We start from the raw sequence: 20,892 nt of genomic DNA on the forward strand, positions 1-20,892 counted from the left end.
TGGAATGAAGCACTGTCCTTGGCTCATTTTTGTGGCCCTCCCCATCCTGTTCTAGTCTGTCCCCACCATGCCTTAGAAATGTTTTTGACCAAGACATTAAACCCTAATGTAATTTATTTCATTTCTTCTAAATTAACACCATATTTTTGAGGATACATAAACACATGATTTTACTTGTACAAAACCTCTAACTGGATATATTAATGTATTTATTCCTTAATTTAATAAACTTTTCTATGTGATAAGAGTTCCCTTCCCTACCAATTGCATGTGACATTCTCCATTTTTATTTTTTAGGTTCCTTCCTAATTTTTATAATCTTTTTTTTTTTTTTAATAAAGGCCCGTTGGTACTTCCTCTTCGCCTGGCCTGTCATAAATTCAGGGCTGCTGTGTTGGGCAGGGAACAGTCTGAACTGAGTGGCATCTGGGCACCAAAACGATCTTCCAGTTTCCTGTGAAAGCTTTCCCCATATTCTTGAAGTAGATTTATGTAATCTCTCAGTAAAAACAAATGCTGTTTTTGCTCTGTACTTCTTACAAGTTGAGTCTCTGGCTAGTTGAGGCTTGGTTTGTGGGATCCTGAGTAGATTATGCCTCGGTATGTTGCTGTCCATCTTTGAGGAGATTATGTGATTGGATTGGAACAGATGCTTCTTGGTAAAGGAATCCCTGATGAATTTGCAAAAAGCCAAGCCATTGGCTCCCTTGATCTGTTCTTTTGGAAATGACCTCTTCTTGATGTACAGGCGCCATCTTGGAATTGCCTATGGGGTTCTTGAGTGTCCCCCCCCCTTGCTTGTGGGGACTGCAGAGATGCTACGTGTATTTTTGAGGAGAATGATTTTATTGACCGGGATTCAAGTGGTTTTCTCCCAGATACTCAAGGGGCTGGTCTACACCAAAATGGGGGGTTGTGGTTTGAGTGGTGTTTCCAGTGGGGCATTTGCAATATGACTGAACCAACGTTTCTGATAAAGTTGGAAAAACCTCAGGTCCCCTTAGGTTTTTATTTCTTTGCTGGGAACGTGGCTTTCTGCTTGCTGTCCTGGAGTCTCCCTGCCTGTGGCAGTATGCGGGTGTGTACACCTCAAATGGGAATCACCTCCCTCCTGTTACCGGAAGGTCCACGGCCATCTGTTGCTCCCAACACCTTGATACGGCGCTGATATCTTTTTAGCTTTGTTGTAAAAAGAATCTGGCAGCTGCTGAAGCAGCACCTGACTCTCATCTTGTCCTTCACCTCTTACTATTGGCCCTTGGGTCACAGAGCTCTGCCCCTTCCATTTTCTCTTCATTCTGTGTGCAGGGCCTTGCTTCTCTGCCTTCTGAATTTCGGAAGACCTACTGACGTTTTTTTTCTACGTTACATAAACAAGAGTATGTTTTTGAAAGAAATTAAGTAATACATATATATATTGGATAGAATACAAAATACAAGTGTCCCTCTCCCAGAGATCTTTCCTGTGAAGAGATTTGGTATCTATCCTTCCAGATACACGTACGCATTTACACAAAGACACATGTATGCACCTATACTTGACTACTTTTAACAGCTGATTGGAACTGGCTTTCTCCACTCATGAGCATGAGTTGGCATCTCTTTCCTTCCCTGTCTTCCAAATCTTTTCAGTCCTTCAGAGACCAACTCGTTCTCAAGCCCTTTTTGGCCTGTAGGTACTGAGTGGTTTGTGTTTTTAACTTTCTCTGAATTCTTGTAGTCCTTTTTTCTCCCCTGGGCCACCCCTTTTGTCTAGTTTTCTTACGCCCTCCTTTGTTCATTGGTTTGTTCTGTTGACCCACACCCAGTTCAGTTCTTCTGCCGCTGGACAGAGGTTAGTTGTACAGTGGAGGGAACCCAGAGATATGTTCACATGTAATTGTAGTAGAGTATGGTTGTGTGTGACAGTTGGTTGGCTCTTGAGACATGATTGTTGAATGAATGAATACACGAGAAAGAGTTCTGTAGAAGTAGGTGTAATGGTGGCACAGGGGTGGGTCAGTTAACTGAGACTGACTGGGAAGGCTTCAAAGAGGACATGTTTGTCTTGGGTTTTGAAGGATGAGTAGAAATTGGTCAGGAGGATGGGCCTGTTAGAAGGAACAGTGGTGTAAGTCAACACAGTTTGTTTATATTATCCGCTGCTTTGGAGGGAGTATCTTTGTGCTTCTGCATCAGATAATGAAGTCCTTAAAAATGGGAGAGGCATTTATGCTCTTACCTATAGCCGCAGATTACATTTATTGAGCACTTACTATATACCAAATTCTTTACCAAGTATTTTATGTGCAGCAGCAAGCCCGTGGAGGAAGTGCTCTCCTGTCCATTTTAGGGATGAGAAAATGAAGGCACACGTAAAATAGATACTGTCCCCAGGTCCTTGTGATGAGTAAGGGATTGAGCTGGTAAGTATCCCCTTTTTTCAGTCTTCATGTGCTCATCTTTAAACAGGACTGTTGGGGGGCAAGGGAGTGCCTGGGTGGCTCAGTTGGTTAAGCGTCCAACTTCGGCTCAGGTTGTGATCTCACAGTTTGTGGGTTTGAGCCCCGCGTCGGGCTCTGTGCTGACAGCTCCAAGCCTGGAGCCTATTTCAGATTCTGTGTCGCCCTCTCTCTCTGTCCCTCCCCCACTCATGCTCTGTCTCTCTCTCTCAAAATAAATAAACTAAAAAACCAAAACTTAAACATGTCTGGGGGTGCCTACCAGAGAGAGTTGTATGAGGTTTGAGTTAAATGAGATAATGCTTCTAAATCATGCACAGCAAGGGGTCAGATACCACCTACTCATAATCCTGAATAAAATACCACCCCCGTGCTTTATGTTCCTACATAGCACTTACCCCTCCTTGGTGTAGAGTTGTTTATTTGCCATCTCCCCCTTCATCATGTTATACTTGACTGTGTCCCTAGTGCCAGGTAGAGACTTTTAACTATTTGCTGAATGAATGAATACTAGTTTCTGCTCGTCACTGTAGCATCTGAAGTACGGATGCCCAGAAAATACTCGGTGAATCTGATTGAAGGTAAACATTTTATGCCAGTTCTATACGCCAGCAAGGGACCATGGATTTATGTGTCCAGATGATCAACATTGCTGTTTTATTTGTTTGTTTGTTTGTGGTCATGTGTGAGGAGCTATCCTATGTCTCCCGCCCCTGATTTTCCTGATGTCTCGATTTAAACGGTTTCCAGTTTGAATATGCAGTTATGCATCAGTCACAGCGATAACTTGTGCTTTCCCTGGTGGCTTGTCAGAACAAGTTAGAGCTTAACTGGAGAAACAACTCTTGGGAGAGCAAGGGCTGTCTGGAGAAGACGTGTCCCCTCTGCCCCCGGCCCGCATCTGGAACATCGCTTCTCCACCCAGATGCCGGCCCCAGTCTTGCCCCTCCCCCAGATTCAGTGTGGATGGTGCCTTGTTAGTGCCCTCTGTGAGTCAGTGGCTGACCGGGGCACCGGTGATGCAGAGAACAGGTCCCAGACTGTTCCCTGGACCCTCAGTCTGCATTGTGGAGGAGAGCCCCACGTGAGCTGAGCTCTGCCCCTAGCCTGGGGTGTGTCTATTGCTCCGCATCTTGGTGTTCTGAGAGGACACACCAGGGAGGAATGCCTTGTCCTCAGATCCGCACTCCCCAAGGTGCGAGGCATGTGGTCCTGCTGTTAGGTGGGATCATTTCAGGTGGCTCACTAGCCCAGTGTTAACCAACATGGGCCCTGCAGGGGAAGGGAGTGGTTTTCTTTGCAGGGGGCTTTCAGCAGTGCTGGCGTCTTAATCGCTTCTGTGACTCCCTGACACAGTGAACGAGGGCCTCAGGGTCAGGGTGCTGGCCGGCCACGACGTCTGGAAGTCTAGATGCTGCGGCGCAACCCCAGGTCATCTGGCCGTGTGTCTCTGGAGCACGGCCAGGACATCCCTTGTTGACTCGGGTGATCCTAAGGCAGATAGGGTTCAGAACCACTGACACTTCAAATTTCAGAAAGTTGCGGGCGTCTGGGTGGCTCAGTCAGTTAAGCGGCCGACTTCGGCTCAGGTCATGATCTCACGGTCTATGAGTTCGAGCCCCGCGTCAGTCTCTGTGCTGACAGCTCAGAGCCTGGAGCCATTTTCAGATTCTGTGTCTCCCTCTCTCGGACCCTCCCCCGTTCATGCTCTGTCTCTCTCTGTCTCAAAAATAATAAACGTTAAAAAAAATAATAAAAAAAACAAACTTCAGAAAGTTGCATTCATTAGCTTTGGCTCTCTCTCTATAGCAAGTAACATTGGTCTGCTCTTTGCTAGAGTGATTCCATTTTTCAGTAGACTTTGTAAGAAAAAGGTAGGCAGGACTCTGCTTCTTGTGGCCTGCAAGACCCAGAGCCTTAATACCTCTTGGGCTATGGGCTGGAGACTGCCCTCCTTTCTCCCTACCCAGGTACATTGTGGCCATTTGCCTCATCGAAGTGAGCAAGCCAAGAAAGTATAAGATGCTAGCAAGACGGAGGTGAGCTGTAACCAAACCTCCAAAGTGGCACCCCATCACTTCTGCCCTCCCTCTTCGTTAGAAGCCAGTCACCGGGGCCCCCATACTCAGGGAAAGGGGACCACACGGGGCAGGAAGGTTACGAGATGGGAGCCACCAGGATGCATCTGGGGAGGCTGCTTTGCACAGGAAGCTTGCTGAACACACCTGCTCCTTAATGTCCCCATCACCTTCAGGGGCGCCCCTGGGGGAGAGTTCTGGCAGGTCCCGAAGCCAGGAGATGGGCTGCTTCGAAGCCATCACAGGTGTATTTTGTGGGCAAAGAGGATTTTGGAACTGGTTTTACTTCACTCTTTGGTCAAGAGGCATCTGGGCCAAAATGACTGCTTCTCTTTAGTTGATTGTGTAGATATAAGTGATTATGTAGAAATGGACAACGTAGAGCTCCCATGGCAGGACTTTGTGCGCAGAGCCTCCCCACTCCAGTCCAGAAGTGCTGTTTCTGTCTTTATCTCATCCCTACCTCTTTCTTGCTTTATTTTTTTTTTATTTTTTTTAACGTTTGTTTATTTTTGAGACAGAGAGAGACAGAACATGAATGGGGGGAGGGTCAGAGAGAGAGGGAGACACAGAATCGGAAGCAGACTCCAGGCTCCGAGCTGTCAGCACAGAGCCCGATGCGGGGCTCGAACTCGTGAACCACACGATCATGACCTGAGCTGAAGTCGGACACTTAACCGACTGAGCCACCCAGGCGCCCCTTGCTTGCTTTATTCTACCCCACCGCAGATACTCTCGCGTGCCTGAAACTTCACGTGTCTTGGGGTTTGGAGAACGTGGTATCTGGAGTTGTGTTCTGTTCAGGGTGGTCTGTGGATTTTTGAAGCACAGAGGTGACCACAGCACCTCCATCCAGGTGCCTGGGGATTCCAACCAGGAACAAGCAGGCAAGGCTGGCATTGAAAGCCCCCAGCTGGCTGGCATGCAGCAGAATCACAACTCACAGCCTGAGGAACAGTGGCCACAGCTTCCTGTGTTCCGCAAGCCTCTCTGCCTCAGTAACAGCATGGTTTTGGCCAAGGCGTGTTACCTCTTTGAGCCCCACTTTTCCCATCTATAAAATGGGGTGTAGGGCTTTAGTCAGAGGAGGCTGGGTTATTTTGTAGTACCAAACAGCTCCAAAAAGTCAGTACAGAAAACACACAGGTTTCCGTCTCAGTCACATTCCCCATCCTCATTGTTGGCTGGGCTTCTACATCATCACCGTCTTCACACCCAGACCCAGACCACAGAGAGGAAAGAGCCTGGCCAAGCACTCACACTGTCTCAAAGCTTACACCCAGCTAGGGCACGCATCACTTCTCTCTTCACTGGCAAAGCACGTCCTACTGAAGCATCTCAGTGCAAGTGGGAGGGGAAGTACAGCCTTGCCAGCATCTGGAAAGAGCGTCGTGGGTAGCCTTGGTGACTTTCACAGGGGGCACTTCTCAGAGTGGTGGTGAGGATTCCAGCAGAGGACCTGTGCAGAGCTGTAGAGCCTGACATTTAGTTACCACTGGTGAGCAGTGATGCTGTGGTCATGGCCGTGGTAATGACGCTGAGCAGACAGGTCAAGCTTATCTAGGGGCCCCCGGTTTGATAATCCTTTGTCTTTGTGATCTTTTCCTCCAGTGCCTGTGTCATGAGGTTCTCGGGTTCCTGAGTTCCGAGTACTGTGCTTTGAACTGGGGAGCAGAGGTAAGACTGACCTGGTCTGTATCTTCAGATCGCTCATAGTCTCTCCTTGGCAGCAGGAAATGGAGGGATTTCCTTTGGGTTTTCATTGTCAGGGTTTGACCTTCGTAGAGAACTGTATAGAGTAAGACAAATGCTGGAGCTGGGAGGGGCCATTGTTTCTGTACTGGTTAGGATGCTTTCAGGGACAGAAGCACAGAACTGAAGCCAAAGCAGGTTCAGCAAAGCAAGGAATTTGTTTTGCTGGATAACTGAAAAGTTTAGCACTCGGTGAGCAGTGGCGCCAGACTGCTCCCCCACTCCAGTCATCATCAAGAGGAAAAATACAACTCTCTGTCCAACAGACAGTTGGGCTGTCCCCCAAATTCCCAACATTCTCTCCAATCAAACCAACTTAGTCATGGGCCAGTTTTGAACCACTCCCTAGGACCATATGGACCGGATGTGCTGTTTGACCTAAGGGATTTAGTGCCTATCCTGGGGTCAAGGCATAGGGTTTTTTCCACATAGATCTCTTATCAGGTGATTCCCCTTGCCCCTCCCTTTCCTTGGGGGAAAAACAAGCTCAGAGAAGCTTAGTGACTTGCCTGCTGCTACTCAGCACGTGAGAAACAGAGCAGGAGCCGGCTGTGGGTCTGGGACTGTGCACTCCTGCTGCTTTGCCTTGGTTCCAGAAACATCTTCTCAAAAAGGTGCCCATTTCAAAGGGTTGGAGAAACCTCCCACGCTGGGAGACGTGAATATACAAGGGATGTTAAATGACACCGTGCTTCGCGTCTTTAATTACCTAAACTTCATTATTTATTGCTTATTGGTAACAGATTGAAAATCAGGCAGATTTCTCCCTGGCAGGACTGTGTGTCTTAGGTCTGATCTCTCTGGGTGACAGTTTGGGGCTCTAACTGAAGGTTTCGGTGATTGGCTTCCTGTCATCAGTGCCAGTGAGTGGGCGCTGCCCGGTGGTGATGAGACCACTGTCCAGCTGGTTGTGGGAGGCACTGATTTGGGAGAAGTGGAGCAGTTAACCTTCATGGGTGAGTATTTCCAGAAGGTGCTGTTTTGGCGTTATTGCCCGTCTCCAGTGTTGAGCATCACAGTGCAAGTTGTCTAAGAGGCACATTTTGCAATGTGCCATTTTAGTGTTTGAGGACAGAGAGCTCAGCTCCAAGAAGTCTTGTTTTATTTCTTCTCTCAGTGCCATAATCTTGGAGTCCTGCAGACTGGATCTCCTAAGGCTAATCACCTGCATGAACTGCTCTGTGGAATTTATTTGCCCTCCCACCCATCTGGCCTTTCCAAGAGCTGATAGCACCGTGGGACAGGTCAGGTGAGTGAACTTAGGAAACGATTTGCCCCCTATAGTCACCATGTTCCTCAGGGAAGAACACGTCTTCCAGCGGGCCCCTACCCCCAGTCTTTGGAAATGACCATCCCTACCCGTAAGTGATGCCGTGACCCTTCTTTACTCGTTCATTGAGATACTTGCCAAGTGCCTCCTGTGTGTCAGGCACTGGGATATGACACACCAGTATGGAATTTCTTTCACTTAGTGTATGGTAAGCCCAGTGGGGAAGTAGTAGCTGCCTGCTTTACCGCTGGGAAGGGCAGGGCTGGGGCCACCGGGGGCTTTGGGCATGCTCTTTGGAGACCATGTCCTATCCTCGTGTGGGTTCTGGGCCCTGTGCTTCCTGCTTCCTCTCCCAAGAACGCTGCACCCTAAGCAAGTCGGGTCACCTCTCAGAGTCCACATCCCCATCTGTGCATAAAATGATGCCTAACAGGGCCTGGCATGGAACAAGAGGGGAGTAAGTGTAACAAATGATCGCAGGTCTGGTGGTTTTACAACAGCACAGTACAAATTTATTGTCTCACAGCCATGGAGGCCAGAAGCCTGAAATCAAGTGTGGGCAGCACCAGGGTCTGGCTCCATTTAGAGGCTCCAGGGGAGGATCCTTCCTTGAGGTCTCTGGTGGCTGCCAGCCACCCAGCTGGCTGTCCCGTCCATGACCCCCTCTCCTCCTGCCCTGTGCCCTTCGACCCACAGCCGCCAGAGGGCTGTCCAGTCGAGCAGCTGTGGTGAGGACACTAAGGTTGGGGTTCCTGGTAAAACGCCACTCAGGAGGAGGGGGTCTGCCTTAAAACAAATGGAAGCCTTTAAACTACAAGGAACAGAAAATCCACTGGTATGTTTGTAGCCTGGGATAAATCATTCTCAAAAGTGTGGCAAATGCAGATGCCAGCTCAGCGTAAATAAGGAAAGAGATGAAGGATGAGAAAGAAAATAAAAGGCCTTTATTCCAGAAGAGAGGACAGGGCAAAGAAGAGGGAGCAGCCAAGTTTCTGTTCTGACAGAGAGCGACTGAGTTCAGTCCTCGTGTCTCTGGCACCTTGGGGAAAGTGGGCCATGCCAATTCTCTCTGCTCCTCGTGACGGGGCTGACAGGCTCAAGAAAATGCAGGGGCCTGGGAGAAAGCCGACAGTTTGCTGTCATGTCCCGACCTCCGTAGTGGGGCTGGCACCCTCTATTTGGAGTGGCTGGTGAGCGGGCCCCGAGGTGCCCTGGAGAGACAAGGAGATGAGGTGCGTTCTACAAAGTGGAAAATGGGTTCTGATCAAACGTGAGCCCGTGGGAAAGACTGTGAAGTTCTGAGCAACCTGCATCTGCCTTCCTGTTGGTGTCCTAGTGTGGGGAGGTGGGAGGGCGGCATGGGACAGGAGGTTGAGGGGTGGCACTTACTGAGTGCTTACTACTAAGGCGGAGTGGGTACCGCGCTGGGCGGCTTGCAGACATGACGAGGTGGTGAGTGCTGGTTCCATTTTGCAGACCAGGAAACCAAGGCACAGGGATTCTTAGGAAGTGGCGAGACCCAGGTCTGCCTAACCTTAAGACGTCAGATGTCGTGTCTTTCCTCAAGGACCTCCGCAGCCAAAACTAATCAGTACAGAGCTTCCAGAGAAGCAGACCCCTCTGCCCCTGCCCCAGGTGCCTGAAGTGGCGTCCAGGGTACGGCTTTCTTATTTGTAAGCAGAAATGAAACCCCTGGGAGGAGACATTCCAGAGCCATTTCACTTTTACTTGAACATGAGCAGTGCCTGCTCATGTGCAGATGCGATCACTGCGCTTGTGACAGTAAAAATACCAACCGTGTCATTAGCGGCAACCCTCCTGGGCATGCCCACGCTCTAATGACTTGAGCGTCTTCCCTGCTCTTTACAAGAAGCCGCCTTTCTGAGGCGCTCAGTCTTACGGCTTCTTTCCTTCAGAGATGAGCCTGGATTCTTGTTTGGGACCCACATTGCTTGGTGCAGAAGCAGCAGCAAAGAACGAGGCCTGGGATTCAGCCAAACCTGGCTTTGAATTCTTGCTGTATCCGTGAGCACAACACTCAGCCTCTCGAGCCTCTGGCAGGACGGGGGACACCTCCTACTGAGAGCCTGCTCTGGGCATTTTGTGGATAAAAGCCAACAAGTGACTGCATCTTTAAATGCCATTTATCGTCATCAGTCCTTTCCAGAATGACCTGGGGCCTCCTTTCCTTCACTGGCCTCCAAAAGTCATTTCACTGGGCTGTGGAAATCAAACAGTGGTTCCTCCCCACCAAGAAGAGTTGAATGTTGCCCTGAAATTACCAATAATTTTTCTCCGGCTGTCCGTCATTGAGCGGAGCAGGAGTTGGCCAAGTTTCTCTGTCAACGCCCAGATAGTATGGGTTTTAGGAAGGTGGTCCACACTGTTTCTGTCACCATTACTTGACTTTGTGGATGTCATGTGAAGGCCGCCGTAGATGGTAAGTGTTGTACAAGCATCCCTGTGTCCAGAGAGAATTTATTTACCAAAGCAGGCTGGGATTGGCACACGGGCCATGGTCTGCAGATTCCTGCTCTGTCGAATGGGGAGGTTCTGGGTCTCAGGCTGGAATTGGCAGCATGAATGCTCCACGGTCTCTGCCCTGGAGGGTCGCCCCAGTGACATACCTACAGTCAGGGGGCGGGGAAGCGGTGGGGGAGTGGGGAGTGTGCTGTTTGCAAGGAGACAGCTTCCGAGGTGATAGGCGTGGCAGGAACCTTCTGTTGTCCCTGTAGTCTGATGTCTCCAGCAGGTTCACCCAGATGTACCCTCATCCGCTGCTGGGTGATACGGAACTGCTCAGATCTGTCGCTCTCAGCCACAATACCTGTTACTGCTCTTGAGTGCTGCTTAGTGGTCCCAGCTGGGCTCCAAGTGACCCTTGCAGTTGTGTCTGCATCTACATGTACTTGGGGAAGTCCTGCATGCGCTCTCCACTTACAATTCTAGCAAGGGCAGATTTGGGTGCTCGTGTTTGCACAAACCTTACGCTTTTCTTTGGCATCTCCTGGTTGCTCTGTGTCTCATATTCTCTGGCCACTCAGCGGGAGATAAGGGTGAAATGAAAATGAATGAATGAATGAATGAATGAATGAGGTGGTTTGTTAGTGGTTTCTTTTATTTTTAAATTTTTTTAAAATTTACATCCAAATTAGCATCTAGTGCAACAATGATTTCAGAAGTAGATTCCTTAGTGCCCCTTATCCATTTAGCCCACTGCCCCTCCCAGAACCCTGTTTGTTCTCCATATTTATGAGTCTCTTCTGTTTTGTCCCCCTCCCTGTTTTTATTTTTGTTTCCCTTCCCTTATGTTCATCTGTTTTGTCTCTTTAAGTCCTCATATGAGTGAAATCATATGATTTTTGTCTTTCTCTAATTTCACTTAGCATAATACCCTCCAGTTCCATCCACATAGTTGCAAGTGGGAAGATTTCATTCTTTTTGATTGCTGAGTAATACTCCATTGTATATATATATACTACATCTTCTTTATCCATTCATGGTTCGGTGGACATTTGGGCTCTTTCCATACTTTGGCTATTGTTGATAGTGCTGCTGTAAACATGGGGGTGCATGCGTCCCTTCGAAACAGCACACCTGTATCCCTGGATAAATGGCTAGTAGTGCAATAGCTGGGTCGTAGGGTAGTTCTATTTTTAGTTTTTTGAGGAACCTCCATACTGTTTTCCAGAGTGGCTGCACCAGTTTGCATTCCCATTGTGTGTATATTATCTGATTTTGACTATGATATGCCTTGGTGGTGGTCATTTTCTGTTGAATCTAATGGGAGTTCTCTGTGCTTCCTGGATTTTGAGGTCTGTGTCATTCTCCAGATTTTGAAAGTTTTCCACTACAATTTATTCACATAAACCTTCTGCCCCTTTTTCTCTCTTTTCAACTTCTGGGATTCCTATTTTTCAGATATTATTCCTTTTTTTTTTTTTTTTTTTTTTTTTGTAAGTCACTGAGTTCTCTACTTGTATTATGGTCTTTTGCCTGTTTCCCTCCTTTTCTCTGCTTCATTATTCTCCACAATTTTATGGTCTGTTTTGCTGATTCACTGCTCTTTGTCCATCCATGCCATTGTGGCATCATTCGATATTGCATGTCAGTTTTAGCATTTTTAATTTCATCCTAACTAGATTTTATTTCTTCTCTCTCTCCAGAAATGGATTTTATGCTTTTTCCACCCCCACTAGTACTCCTGTTATTGTGGTTCTAAATTCTAGTTCAGACATCTTGCTTACAGCTGTGTTGATTAAGCCCCTATCATTTCTTCCTGCTCTTTCTTTTGGGATGAATCCCTCATCTTGTTATTTTGGAGGAAGAAAAAAAATTGGTCAAATAAAAAAAATTCAAATAAAGGAAGCTAAATTCTAGGTGTGTTTTGGTTGCCTTGTGAAAGAAGCTTGTTATGTGGGGAATAAGCTTAGAAATTTGTTAGCAAAGGGATGACTTGAAATAATGGTTAATTTCGTGTGTCTCAAAGTGTTCATGAGTAATTGTAAAGATAGCTATGAAGAGCTTTGGTAACCTAAAACTTTGAAGTTTTGCTAAGTTAAATGATAAACTGGGTTGAATTCATTGGTATCTAAGTATTTTCCAAACGAGACAAAATACTAAAGCAATGATTACTGAACATAGTTTTGTGCTTTCAGCTTCTTTTTGCACAGAACCTGAGGATACTTGGGTTTGTTGGTCAATGTGCTGTGTGCTTAATTGAAAGACTGTACTATGGAAGAACCTCTTTTAAAATTTCAGATCTAGAAAAATTCTGATGTAACAGTTCACAATTGGTCACTACTTAGTTTTCACTGGAGACTAAGGTTTCTAAGAGGTACAATTCTTCTGCTAAATGTAATTAAGATTGATGGAAATAAGGAAAGCAACTCTGAATTAAAAAAAAAACATTGTAAAAGGTTCATGAAGGAAAATCTTTGGAAAGGAATTTTATGTGCTGTTGGGACAAGGTTGAAATAAATGGATTTTAAAAAGTACACTGGTATAAGATTGCAATTCTGCTTTTCTCTCTGTTAAAAAAGACAAAGGTTTCTTGGATTGTTGGTTGCTCTTGATGAAAAAAAAATGTAAACAAAGTTGTTTTTTTCTTCTCTTTTGTCTCCCTAGAAAACCAAAGTTTCTATGTTTTGCCTTTATCGCGTCTTTGGTTACTTAAAAAAGGTTAAAACTTCTCAATATTAAAGGAGCTACGTTTTACTCACAGCTATATAACCCTACATACTTGCCTTTAAAATCTTCATGGCACCTTGGTTAAATAAAGAATTAAGTTTCAAGTTTCATAATGACCAATAATCCTATTTAGACATGTACTTTAAAACTTTCTGAGGGTTGGGGCACCTGGGTGGCTCATTTGGTTAAGCGTCTGCCTTCAGCTCAGGTCATGATCTCACAGTTTGTTAGTTCGAGCCCTGTGTCGGGCTCTGGCTGACAGCTCAGAGCCTGGAGCCTGCTTTGGATTCTCGGTTTCCTTCTCTCTCTGGCCCTCCCCCACTTGTGCTCTCTTTCTCTCAAAATAAATAAATGTAAAACTTTCTGAGGGTTTTAACAAACTTCCTCAAGATGTGAATTGTAAATGAAGTCTTTTTGACTAATTAGACTTTTTGGTTGGTATGTTAAATTACTTGGAAAGAACTCTCAAATAATGATACACCTTAGGTTGTATTGCTTGGGTCAATGCTGTAACTGTTCAAATATATATGTGAAATTCCTGCAGTTTTAATATGCTTTGATAATAAGGTTATGACTTGATATTCTGATTATTGAAGTGTTCTGTGTTACAGAAATAACTGAATTTTCTTGTCAAGTGCATTACAGTCTTTTGTCACTTGCACAATGAGTTTCATCTTCAAGGAGGTTCATAAAAAGAACTTTAAAAAAAAAACAAATACAGCTTTTTGATATCTTTAAAATCATAAAAGTGAAATTGGCAACAATTTCTAGAACTAAAAAGCTGCATTCAAACTGAACAAAAGATTACTAACATGACACTAAGTGAACTGAAAAAAATTGTAATTTTTATGACTTTTGTTTGGAACATTACTGGTTCTCTAATGTTTGCTCTTCCAGATTAGGAAGAGCTCAGGCTCACACAACAGGAAAAGAAGGTCTTGACCTTACAAAGACTTGACCTTGCATGTGGATACTAATCGACTACTCCAGCCAGAGGGACGACACTCTTTCCTCACTACCGCCATCTCTGCAACAGCTCAGACAATGAGAAGCCACCACATTTCAAACCACCATTTTACACCAATGGACTTTTAATCGGACTTTCCTACTTACCCCTTTTCTCCTTAAAAAAAGCATCCCCCCCGACTTTGTTTCCTGTCCTTGCTTATGGTTTTGCCACGGCTTGTATGTCCCAGATTACAATTTTTCATTCCTGAATAAAACCATCTTCTTCTGGTAAAATAACTGGCAGTTTCTATTTTTAAGGTTAACAATTCTTGGTGATCAGAAGTGGGCTCCAGAGAAGACCCCAACTGCTCCAGAGCTGGCTAGCAAACAGGTGCAGTACCCATGGACATTTCTGAGGTGCTTTCATGCCTACCCTGGGGCTTTAAGGACAAGTTTTCTCCTGGTTTTCAAGCTCCACACCTCATGTCTCAGTTCTCCAAGATTTATTTGAGATCTATTTACGATGTTTTTTTTTTTTTTTTTTTCTTTAATCATCTCAGAGGGTACTCATTTGGCCTTAAGTCTAAAGGAACTGTGCTAGCTTTTGGTCTAGTTCCTGTTTTGAATGAGACTGCTCCTAATGGAACTGGACTAGCCCTCACTCTGAGTCCTTTTCAAAATCAGACCTTTCCAGTTGGAACTGTGCCAGTAGGAATTGTGAAGGCCTTTGTTCCTGTTTCCCTTTGCAACTGGACTGTTCCCATTGGAACTCTGACTGTTGGAACTGTGTTAGCTTTCAGTCTATGATCTTTTTGGGGCTCAACTGTTCTCTCTGGAACTGTGCTGGCCTTTGGTCTGATTCCTTCTGGAAACAGGCTGTCCCTGAAAACCTTCTAAGAAATGGGATCCCAGACATCAAAATGCTTTGAGGGCATCCTGCCTACTGGGACTCTAGATGGTTTTATGTTTAAAAACTATGGTCCCTCTCTGCATGCACATTTATAAATAAATAGACTGACTTAACCAGAAATAATTTAGAACTTCAAAGGCCATGATGGGGAACTTTCAGTCATTTCAAACTTAATTTTCTCAAAGCTAAACTGGACAACCAGGGTTCTAAAATTGACAAAACTGAATGAGATGCTTATTTCAGTAGGTATTTTGAAGCTTCCAAATGCTATCAAGAATCAAAAATTACATCTCTCCTTGGGGTGCCTGGATGACTCAGTCGGTTGAGCGTCCGACTTTGGCTCAGGTCATGATCTCACGGTTTGCGAGTCTGACCCCGAGTTGGGCTCTGTGCTGACAGCTCACAGCCTGGAGCCTGCTTCGGATTCTGTGTCTCCCTCTCTCTCTGTTCCTCCCCTGCTCATACTCTGTCTCTCTCTCTCAAATATAAATCAAGATTAAAAAAAATTTTTTTTTCAATTATATCTCTCCAAATACAATCTTAATGATGCAAGCATAGATTAAAAAGACAAAAAGGGGCTTCTGAGTTCTCTTCTTCCCTTCCCCCACCTTCTCTGTCTACAGAGAGGAGGCAATCACCTTGTGCTCAGGCCACACCTCAGGCCCTGCCTCTGGTGTCCATCTTCCTCTGACATAGTGTGTAAGGCCATGACTCAGGCCTCCCATTTTTCTTAAGGCTCCTTTCCTGTTGTTTTGTTTTGTTTTGATCTCAGTTGTAATGTCCCCAATTGGCAGCTCATACCACCTCCTCCAGGGTCCCTTCCAGGCCAATAGCCAATTTTTGCATCTTCCTCTGAATATCTGGGGGCAAATGAGTGACACATTTGTCATTTAAAATCATCTCAGCCTCAGGGGTGTCAGGGGAGATAGCCATATATTTAATGAGAGCCTCCCTAAACCTCTCTAGGAAGGCCATCGGGCTCCCATTTTGTGTTTGTAAAATAGTGGCTAATTTAACATAATTTAAGGGCTTAACCTGAGACCTCCTTAATGTCTCTAAAGCACAAGCTTGGAAGTGGTGGCAATACCATTTCTTCATGGGATGGTCATAGTCTCAATTAGGATCTTGGGATGTAATTACCTGGACCCCAGTAGGAAACCAAAAGTTCCCTATAGGGCCTCCAATCCCATGATAATTAGCGAGTTGTCTTTATCTTTTTCTTTCAGAATTTATGGATCAAAATCATCCCAACTTTTCAGAATGCATCCCACAGGAGTATTGGCCTTGGTTGGAGAATTGCCCATCTATAGGAAAAGGAGGAAGAGGCATCCCTTATGTTAATTGTCCCATAGCTGGCCAGGAGAAGCTTCATGTCCTGATCCTGATAGTTGGACAGGAGAAGAAGCCTCATCTCCTGGCCCTGCATTTTGCCTGGCTACTCCACTGGCAGCCAAAAGCTTTGTCAGTGTCGCGAGGTGCTGGGAGCAGTCACTCTTGTCCAAGTTGACCCTACCTCCAAGAACTGACCTTGTCTTCCCTGATTTCTCCTATCGCTCTGTTTTCTGCCTGCAGGACTTTGGGGGTATCGACTACGACCAAGCAAGACTTCCCTGGTTTAGAAGGATGCACTAATTTTATTTTGGCCCAAGAATAATCATCTTTACAAATATATTTTAAAAGGCTTGTGAAAACCATTTTTTGTAAGGATAAAATTGGCTGCCCAGAGGGCAGAGGGCCAAAGGAGAGGTCTATTTCCTTGCCTTTTTCAGCAGTGCCCACAGAAATGTGTTCTAGCCATGTAGAGTATCTAGGCTGTTACAAATTGGAGGACACTGGGCTAAGTGTAGCAAAATGGCTCCTATGTATTCTAGTAAAAGCCCTTTATATATTATAGTGATCTATCCCTTAAATGACACAGGCATCCATTCCTGTTTGAAACAGAAACAACCCAAATATGGAGCATTTGGAGTCTGGCAGCGAGGACATTGTCACCATCTCCCCAGCCTTTGGATCAAAGGAGGGCAAATTTCAAGGCTTGAGTAAAACAAATCCAAAGGGCATGCTGTCCTGCTTTTTTGGTTAAAATCACATTCTCCCCCATCTTTTTGGGCAGACAGAAGTGGGGGGAAAACCTTTGTTTACCTTTTTTTTTTTTAGTCAAAAGCATACTGACAAGCCAAGAAACCTTTGCTTTTTTAACAGATACTAGGGCAGAATTTTAATCTTATACCAGTGTACTTTTAAAATCCATTTATTTTAACCTTAGTCCATCCTGAGCACATATAAAATTTATTTCCAAAGATTTCCCTTCACAAACCTTCTACAACTTTCCATTCCTTTCAGATTGTGACCTAAGCCCCTTTTCTCCAAACAACCAGTCTCATTTGGGACAAAATTACCTTCTTTTACCTTCAACAAAAATGTATTCCCCTTCCTTACATATATCCTACTTTTCTACATAGTAACTTTCTTATCAGTCTTAATTACATTAAGCAGCATTTTTTTTTTCAACGTTTTTGTTTATTTTTGGGACAGAGAGAGACAGAGCATGAACGGGGAGGGGCAGAGAGAGAGGGAGACACAGAATCGGAAACAGGCTCCAGGCTCCGAGCCATCAGCCCAGAGCCCGACGCGGGGCTCAAACTCACAGACCGCGAGATCGTGACCTGGCTGAAGTCGGACGCTTAACCGACTGCGCCACCCAGGCGCCCCACATTAAGCAGAATTTTAACTCTTAAGAAACCTTAGTCTCCCATGAAAACTAAGTAGTAACCAATTGTGAACTGTTACAGAATTCGGCAGATGGCAAAATTATCAATTAAGCAAAAGCATGTTTTCCAAAAGACCCAAATATCCTTTGTTTCTGTGCAATAAGAAGTAAAAAGCACAAACCTATGTTTAGCAGTCAATGCTTTAGCACTTTATCTCGTTTGGAAAAGACCTAGATGTCCAATGAATTCAATTTCAATTTATCATGCTAGCAAAACTTCTAAGTTTCAGGTTGCCAAAGACTTTGAAAGCTATCTTAACAATTACCCACGAAAACTTTAAGAATTAACCATCATTTTAAGTCACCCTTTTGCGAACAAATTGCAACAGAGATAACATAAGCTAATTTGACCTTCAGTAAACCTAGATAGAATAAAAAGTTTTCTATTTAATGCTGACTCTATTTTTAATTAAACCAACAAACTTGAATTCATTTAAATACCAAAGTTTCTCTTGCATCCGCTTAAAAGACAATCAGTTTGTTCCCTATTGTCAGTTTTTACCTGGCACACTGGTGGGGAGATCTGAAGTGGTGGCCCAAGGGAATGCTCTTCGCTCCCTGACATCAGCGGGTGGGAGGAGAAACCAATGATGCCTGAGGCACTGAGGATGGTATAGCAGCCAGTTATGCAGGCCTCACCCAAGGTGGTGCAGAAACAGGAGAAGGGGGAGAAGAAGGCAGAAGAGGCAAGATTCTGCCCAAAAGCCTAAGGCAGATAAAAGCCCAGAGAGCAGACAGAGAGGTCTCCTGGTCCTAAAGTCTGTCAACGTGAACAGATGAGCAGACGCCAGGTTTTTCCACCAAGTGGAATTAGGCAGTACGTGTTGGGCTAGAGAAGACAGAGAACTTTCCCCAATTAAAAGGAGTTTCAGCAGTGGCTTGGGAATATTCTTTAAAGTCTCCATTCTGAGGTAGACTAACTAGAGATAGTTGGCTCTAATCACCATAGTCAATGACCCAGGAAGTGAATGAGGAAGAAGCCCCCACATACAGTTAGAGGAACTAGGGATGTGCTCAGGATGGACTAAGAATGTATTAGGAAAAACAGAGTGTTAGAGTCCCATTTGTTAGGGATGGCCTGTCTTTTTTCTTTCCTCAGCACCCTGGGTTAGGTTTTGGAACACTTCTATATATTGATCAGGGTTGTCTGCAACTTTGCTTAGGTTCTTTTTATTTGCTTCGAATCTTGCAAGGAAAATGGAACTTGCATGAGACCAAATTCACCATGAAGCATTTTAGTCCATAGATAGATTGAATGTGCCTTCCTTTCAAGGGGAAGATTTTTCATCTCTGACAATCCTGGATAAGGAGGGCATGAGTGTCTAACAGGTAGCTTTTCCTGAGAAGAGCCCTCAGAGGACAAGTCTGCAAGAACTTGCTTTTCTCAGCCCCTTTAAAGGCCAGAAGGTTGGCACCTAACTTACAAGTCTTATATCAGGAAATTCTGACCATTCACCCTCTCTTTTACAATATAGATCTAACACGGCAGCCCCAAACCTCTGGGATGCAGCAAAGGCAGTCATAAGAGGGAAGTATATAGCAAGCCAGGCCTTCCTAAAGAAGGAAGAAAGGTCTCAAATACACAACCTAACCTTACACCTTAAAGAGCTGGAGAAAGAACAGAAAATAAAGCCCAAAACAGGCAGCAGAAAGGAAAAAATAAAGATTTGAGCAGAAACCGATGATACCAAAGTCAAGAAAACAGTAGGACAGATCAATGAAACCAGGAGCTTGTTCCTTGAAAGAAGTAACAAAATTGCTAAACCCCTAGCCAGATTGATCACAATGAAAAAGGAAAGGACCCAAATAAGTAAAATTAAGAATTAAAGAGGAGAGATCACAACCAACACTGCAGAAATAAAAAACAATCTTAAGAGAATATTATGAGCAATTATATTCCGTTTAATTGAGAAATGTGGGAGAAATGGATAAATTCCTAGAAACATATAAGCTACCAAAAGTGGAACAGGAAGAAATAGAAACTTTGAACCCATCACCAGTAAAGAAAGTGGATTATTAATCAAAAATCTCCCAAAAAACAAGAGTCCAGGGCCGGATGGCTTTCCAGTGGACCTCTACCAAATATTTAAAGAAGAGTTAACATCTATTCATGTGAAGCTTTCCCAAAAAATAGAAATGGAAGGCAAGCTACCAAACTCATTCCACGAGGCCAGCATTACCTTGATTCCAAAACCAGACAAAGACCCCACTTAAAAGGAGGACTACAGACCAATTTTCCTGATGAAAATGGATGCAAAACTTCTCAACGAGATACTAGCCAAGCAGATCCAACAATACATTAAAAGAATTATTCACCACGATCAAGTGGGATTTATACCTGGAACACAGGGCTGGTTCAATATCTGCAAATCAATCTATGCGATACATCACATTAATCAAGAGTAAGAACCACATAATCCTCTCAATAGATGCAGAGAATGCATCTGACAAAATACATCATCCTCTCTTGATAAGATCCCTCAAGAAAGGAGGAATTGAAGATTCATACCTCAAGATCATAAAAGCTAGATACAAAAGACCCACTTCTAATATCATCCTCAATGGGGAAAAATTGAGACTTTTCCTCTTAAGGTCAGGAACATGACAAGGATGTCCATGCTTACCATTGTTATTCAGCATAGTGTTGGAAGTCCTAGCCTCAGCAATCACACAAGACAAGGAAATAAAAGGCATCCAAATCGGCAAGGAGGAAGTCAAAATTTCAGTCTTTGCAGTCGATATGATACTGAATGTGGAAAATCCAAAAGATTCCACAAAAAAAAAAAAAAAAAAAAAAACCTGCTAGAACTGATCCATGAATTCAGCAAAGTCGCAGGATATAAAATCAATGTACAGAAATCGGTTGGATTTTTATACACCAATAATGAAGCAGCAGAAAATCAAGGAACCAACTCCATTTACAATTGCACCAAAACCCATAAAATATCTAGGGATAAACCTAACCGAAGGGGTAAAAATTCGATACAGTGAAAACTATAGAAAGCTTATGAAAGAAATTGGAGAAGACACCAAAAGATGGAAAAATATTCCAAGCTCATGGACCGGAAGAACAAATATTGTTAAGGTGTTAGTACTACCCAAAGAAATCTACGTACTCAGTGTAATCCCTATCAAAATAACTCCAGCATTCTTCACAGAGCTACAACAAAAAAACTCTAAAATTTGTATGGAACCAGAAAAGACCCCATAGCCAAAGCAATCCTGAAAAAGAAAACCAAGAGTGGAGGTACCACAAGTCCGCACTTCAAGATGTATCACAAAGCTGTAATCATCAAGACAGTATGATACTGGCGCAAAAGCAGACACATAGATCAACTGAACAGAATAGAGAACCCAGAAATGGACCCACAAACGTATGGCCAACTAATCTTTGGCAAAGCAGGAAAGAATATCCAATGAAAAAAAGACAGTCTCTTCAGCAAATGGTGTTGGGAAAACTAGACAGCGACATGCAAATATGAAAGTGGACCACTTTCTTACACCATACACAAAAGCAAACTCAGAATGGATGA

General features: G+C 44.4%; 1 protein-coding gene across 1 annotated transcript in view; it reads left to right on the plus strand.

Moving 5' to 3' along the window:
- LOC147583536 (uncharacterized) overlaps positions 1–17,750 on the plus strand; it is a 101,924-nt gene extending 84,174 nt beyond the window's left edge. Inside the window, exons 5-8 of the mRNA XM_086682487.1 lie at positions 6,131–6,196; positions 7,389–7,520; positions 13,998–14,070; positions 15,816–17,750. Coding sequence (XP_086538613.1) covers positions 6,131–6,196; positions 7,389–7,499 — 177 coding nt within the window. The 3' untranslated portion in view covers positions 7,500–7,520; positions 13,998–14,070; positions 15,816–17,750. The remainder of the gene's footprint in view (positions 1–6,130; positions 6,197–7,388; positions 7,521–13,997; positions 14,071–15,815) is intronic.
- Positions 17,751–20,892: the final 3,142 nt, after the last annotated feature.

The sequence above is a fragment of the Puma concolor genome, chromosome A2 (genome assembly GCF_028749965.1).
Source record: "Puma concolor isolate L17-30 chromosome A2, mPumCon1.1.hap2, whole genome shotgun sequence".
NCBI lineage: Eukaryota > Metazoa > Chordata > Mammalia > Carnivora > Felidae > Puma > Puma concolor.